Source organism: Dipodomys ordii, unplaced genomic scaffold (genome assembly GCF_000151885.1).
Source record: "Dipodomys ordii isolate 6190 unplaced genomic scaffold, Dord_2.0 Scaffold37, whole genome shotgun sequence".
NCBI lineage: Eukaryota > Metazoa > Chordata > Mammalia > Rodentia > Heteromyidae > Dipodomys > Dipodomys ordii.
The window spans coordinates 3,611,645-3,617,644 of record NW_012267253.1 but is presented as its reverse complement, the minus strand read 5'-3'; the positions used below and the strand labels follow the sequence as shown (position 1 = coordinate 3,617,644).

Here is a 6,000-nt window from a genome sequence, read left to right as displayed (position 1 = left end):
CACCAACATTGTAAAGCTCGTTTTAGACATGACAACTTGTACTTCTCATTGTTGCAACAGGTCCACCTGTATCCTTAAACGACTTGTTTTTCCTCATCTCCTCCACAAGTTATACTGACATCAAATATAGTGAAAGCAGGGGTTATACTGTGGGGGAGGGACATACAAAGCAAAAAAATATGAACGCTTCATGAATTTATGTGTCATCCTTGCGCAGGGGCCATGCTAATCTTCTCTGTATCGTTCCAATTTTAGTATATGTGTTGCCGAAGTGAACACATGGGCTGTGATTCTTGTTTATGCTTCCCATGATAGGTGTTTGCCACACATGTTTTTATTGGCTAAGATGGGCTCTTGTGTACTTTTTGCCCAAGCTGGTCTTGAACCATGATCCTCCCAATTTCAGTTTCCAAACTAGGATTATACATGTTGAACCACCTGGCATGAAAGTGGAATTTTGAGAAACTAGATTAAAAAAGCAAAAAGGAGCCAGGTGCCAATGGCTCACACCTGAATTCTAGCTACTCTAGAGGACGAGATCTGAGGATTGCAGTTCAAAGCCAGCCCAGGCAAGAAAAGTCTTTGAGACTCATCTCCACTAAACTACTAAAAAGCCAGAAGTGGAGCTGTGACTCAAATGTGAGTGCTGGCCTTGAGCACAAAAAGTTCAGGGACAGCAACCATACTCTAAGTTCAAGCCCTAGGACCAGCACACACATACAAAAAACAAAACAAAAGGCAGAAACAGGATTAACTGTAGTCTTGGAAAGATCAAATTGAATGTATTTTTGATCAGTACAGAAAATGATATAGTTTCAAATGCATTGTGAGCTTTATGAGAAAATTTTGTAAAAAATAAAAAAAATGTTGCATATGAAAATCTAGAAGGGGGGCTGGGAAGGTGGCTCAGTGGTAGAGCGCTTGCCTTGCATGCCCTGGGTTCGATTCCTCAGCACCACATAAGCAAAAAAAAGAAAAAAGCCAGAAGTGGCGCTGTGGCTCAAGTGATAGAGCGCTAGCCTTGAGCTGAAGAGCTGAGGGACAGCATCCAGGCCCAGAGTTCAGGCCCCCATGACCTGACAACCCCCCCCCACCGCAGAAGAGAAAATCTAGAGTGGTATACCAAGTGAAATTAATTTAAAGGATTATAATGATTGATTCAAATAAGTATGAGATTTTGATATCAATCATTGAATGATCAATCATTCCTAGTGTATCTTAATATTTATCAATTTGCATGGCTTTAAATCATTTTAACTTTGGAGATACCAGCCTTACTAAAGATCTTAGGGCCAGTATTATTCTAATATCAAAACAAGACAAAACAATCATAAAAAAACTAAAGACCAATATTGTTCATGAATAGGTACAACAAAATATGAACAAAGCTGAGTCCAATAACAAATAAGAGATTTTACACTATGACCATTTGGGTTTCATCCTAGGATTTTATTAGATTGATTTAATGTCTTTGTAACATGCAATGTAATAAGGGTCAAGACCATAAATCATCTCAATGAACCAGACAAGGCATTTGATAGAATCCAACACCATTTCATGTTTAAACATGCTCACAGAGAGAAGAAAGCTTTTTTTTTTTTAACACAACAAAGGGCATTTATGAAAGACTATCAATCAAGATGATAAATCCATGGTAAAAGAATGGTTCTCCCTTATTCGCAGATTTACTACATATGATTTTGACCAACCTTGGTAAAAAATATTTTTTTAAAAGCAAAAGAAATATCAAAATAAAATATTCTGTTTACTCATTACTCAGCTCAGTTGATATGGACAAACTCAACTAGGCGCTGTCCCAGACCTCTTTTTTTGCTCAAGGCTAGCACTCTACCACTTTGAGCCACCAGAGTCCACTTCTGGTTTTCTAGTAGTTGAAGATGGAATCACAGACTTTCCCGACCAGGCTGGCTTTGAACCATCACCCTCAGATCTCAGCTTCCTACGAAACTAGGATTACAGGCATGAAATACCAGTTTGCTTTTTGGGAGACATTTTTACAAAACCGAGGGCAGTCAAACAGCAGATCACACAAAGGCTTAAATACAACAGTTTTGTAAAAATCTGCCTCCCCAAAATCAAACTGGTGTTCAAAAACCAAAGTAAAAATTAGTATGCTTAATTCAAGTGCTAAAGGGTAAACTGTAGAGTTAACAAAAGGTGGGATGTCTTTAGCAGAAGCTAGGTGGCATTATTGAAAAAAATGAATCAAGTATCCACAATATTCAGGATAAAGAACATGAAATAAGATCAAGTTTTTGGTAAGCAGTATTAAGGTGTACAAAAGTATTTTTTGCTACAATTCACTGGTTGTTAAAGACTTGTTTTCCTATAATTCTGATTTGAGAATAAATTTGCATGTTTTCACTATCCACATATGTAAACTGGCATCCAAAAAGCCAATAAGAAAATTGCTATTTTTGAATTTTAAAAACAAAACAAAAAGCTAGTAAAACTTTTTTTTTCCCCCAATTCTGAGGATCAAATCTGGAGATCTTTTTTTTTTGGGTCCGGTTGTGGGGCCTGAACTCTGGGTCTGGGTGCTGTCCCTCAGCTCTTCAGCTCAAGGCTAATGCTCTACCACATGAGCCACAACACCACTTCTGGCTTTTTTCCTTTTGCTTAGTGGTGCTGAGGAATCGAATCCAGGGCCATAGGCATGCAAGGCAAGTGCTCTACCACTGAGCCACCTTCCCAGACCCTCAAATCTGGAGATCTTATATGTGCTAGGCAAGCATTCTGTCACTGGGCTACATCCTTAGCCTGCTTTAAAAAAAAAAACAAACAAACAAAAAACTCTAGAAAACCAAATTTGATTAGACAATAAACATATGTTACTTAATGACCTTGGAAAGGTACCAAATAGGTCTGCAAGACAGGTTATTAATGATTTTAGGAAATATGCCTTTATTATGTATCTGTGTAGCATTCAAGAGGATGGGCTAGACGAAACTACAATACAAATAATTCATAAAAGTTCAACTGGGTTCTATCAACTTCAATTCTTTTCCTGCACAAAAGATAATAAAGAGAAAAATCTTCTGATATTTCTAAAGAGAATCACAAAGAAGAATAAAGTCTGCCTACTCTGCTTATCATTTTTCAATTGTAATGTCTCCATCTCTACTTATTTGTCTTCCCTCTTCTATAGATCTTAAAATTTCCTAACACAATTAATTACCTTAAAAAAAAACTGCTTCCATTCTCAACACACATAAAAATGAAGGATCCACAGGGGCAAAATTTTTTTTGTTTTTGTATGTCACATGAATATTCACAATTGTATGTATTATATGACAGGTGCTCCGTAAAGAATGAATTAAATACATATAACTGATAAAAGCAACAAACTCATTAAATGTGTCACGTAATAGAGTTATTCTCTAGATCAAATTAAGTAACAGTTTAAATATCCCACCATTTCAGATTACTCAGCTCATTCAAAGATCCTACCTGCCTGAGTGCGTTCCTATGGCCACCACTGTGCCACTAGGATGAAAATCTGCACAGTGTCCTGGTTCCTAAAACAGAGACAGAGAGCTGTTGGGCTGTACATGAGCAAGTCTCTCTAGATCTACAGGAACAGTGGAAACACAATTTTGAAAATAACTGATTTCATATAAACATGGAATTCTGATCACATTTATTGCAATCAAAGAGAAATCACACATGGATTCAGAGGATAAACAATTTGAGAAATTGAAGGAGACATGCTGGCAGAATGGTGGTGGTAAAGGATAGCCAGCTCGTGGCCAGGCAACAGAATAACAAGGATAGTCACATTTGTATAGTTTTTTAAGAGTATGCAAAGAACCTGTATACACCTTTTAGGCTAGAAAGGTACATATGTGGGTAGGAGAGAGCAGGGAGAAAACAGTGAGAGATCAATCAAAAAGAAGACAAGAGAGTCTGTTAGGGAGCAGCACTTATTGAATCCAACTTCAAGACCACGAGAGGTCCATAACAACCTAAGCCTGATAAATATTTTAAATCTTTATGCTTTTTATACTGAAACTCACAAAGCATTAAACTTTTGTTTTGCCAACTTGTTTCTTTAAAGTGAGCTCATGTTATACCTTGAACTCATTTCATACTAAGCCCTTCCCTAATTATCCTCACTGTTTCACCAAACCATAAAAAATTTGGTTTAAGACAATTCTTGGTTCTTTGCTGTTTCTGACTACAACAGGAATTTTGGTGGGGAAATTATTAAACACATCTTGCTTCACTCACATCTACAAGCCTGGTCCATTCCAACTTGTGTTCTGCTGAGTTCCACATGCACACCTGCCTGTCCTGAGCACATGTCAAGAGCAAATCTTTAAAGGGATGTGTGGCAAGACCCCAAAGTTCATCTGTATGACCCTAAAAATGAAATATATCATTGGTGTAAGAATCAAACAGTATTATCAAAATTATTCTGTTAATCATTGACATCAGATAGCTTACCTGTACTTCTATTTGGAAACCATCATTAAATGTTGCCCTCAAAATAAAGTTTCGTGATGTGCCTACTAAAAATTGATCTGCCTTTCCTTCTGCAACAGCTCTAATTGTGCCATACTGATCAGGAACCTGGAAAAAATAAATTTGTCAAGTTACTAATATGTATCAATGACTACCTGAACACTGGCTGCATTTCAGCAGTTATGGGGTAATAAATGGAAGAATTCTAAAATCTGAATATTATATGGTAGGTGTATATTACAACTACATTTCATTATACATAAGTTGTAATTATAACCAGCATTCTTTGAATAATCATCGTTATTTTTATAGTACTAAGAATAGAATCTAGGGTTTCCCACATGCTAGGCAAGCACTCAGACACTGAGCTACATCCCTAGCTTCTTTTTCTTTCTTTGTCAGTACCAGAATTTGAACTCAGGGCATCACGCTTGCTTTGCTTGCTCAGCTGGTGCTCTACTACTTAAGCCACGTATCCAGCTAGGCTTCTTGCTGGTTATTTTGGAGATGAAGTATCATGAACTTTTTAGCTTCGAACCTTGATTTTCCAGATCTCAGCTTCCTGAATTAGGATTAAAGACATTAACCATCAGTGTCTAGCTCCCAGTTCACTGCTGTTAGTTTCAAATTTACATTTTAGATAATTTCAAGAGCTACAGGCTAAAAGTAAGGAAGAAGAGTAAGTTCTATTAGAGTACATCAAAAATGTGATTTGATTTTGTTACGGATGTTCTTTTTTGAGTTAATCACTCAGACTAGAAAAGTAGTCTTTTATCTGTAACATGGGTAATAAGGTATGGCCTATCTTGATTGCTATAAAGACCCAGATATAAAAATAACACTTGTAAAATTTCTTTGTAAACTGAAAACAACACACAGATGGCCTTCTTTATTTGTGGGGACTGTATTTATTTCAACACACAGTTGAGTGTATACCTATTGTATACTGAAAATATAGGAGGAAAAAAAAATCCCCTGTCTATACTGTACATATAAGACTTGTTTCCTTGTCCTAAAAAATAAAGCATAAAAACTATTTATCAAACATTTACATTTCTATTGGATACTGTATATAATGCACAGATGATTTAAGTACATGAGGTTGTACAGTTTATAAGCAATTAGTAGACCACTTTAAGTAAGAAACTTGAGCATAGAAATTTTTATATCCATTATGGGGGAGAAAATATTATGGAACTAATTCCCTGCAGACATCTTAATGTAGTATATTCTAACACTGATTATAAATTCAAATTTCAAATGAACAAAATTTAGGAGTAAACTGTGCAGTATGTTCCTCAAGAATTGTTGACAAAATACTACTCTCTCTCTCTCTTTTTGGTCATTTGTAGGGCTTGAATATAGGACCTTGGTACCCATGAGCTTTTCTGCTCAAGGTTAGCATTCTACCACCTGAGCCATAGTTCTGGCTTTTTGGTAGTTAACTGGAGATATAAGTCTCATGGACTTGCTGGCTTTGAACCACGATCCTCAGATCTCAGCCTGAGCAGTTAG

At 36.5% G+C, this 6,000-nt stretch overlaps 1 protein-coding gene across 1 annotated transcript in view; it reads right to left on the bottom strand.

The window, feature by feature from the left end:
• Positions 1 to 6,000, bottom strand: part of Eml4 (echinoderm microtubule associated protein like 4) — a 156,401-nt gene that overhangs the window by 20,178 nt on the left and 130,223 nt on the right. The window contains exons 17-19 of the mRNA XM_013017903.1: positions 4,468 to 4,593; positions 4,252 to 4,383; positions 3,472 to 3,539 (exon numbers count right to left, since the gene is read on the bottom strand). Coding sequence (XP_012873357.1) covers positions 3,472 to 3,539; positions 4,252 to 4,383; positions 4,468 to 4,593 — 326 coding nt within the window. The remainder of the gene's footprint in view (positions 1 to 3,471; positions 3,540 to 4,251; positions 4,384 to 4,467; positions 4,594 to 6,000) is intronic.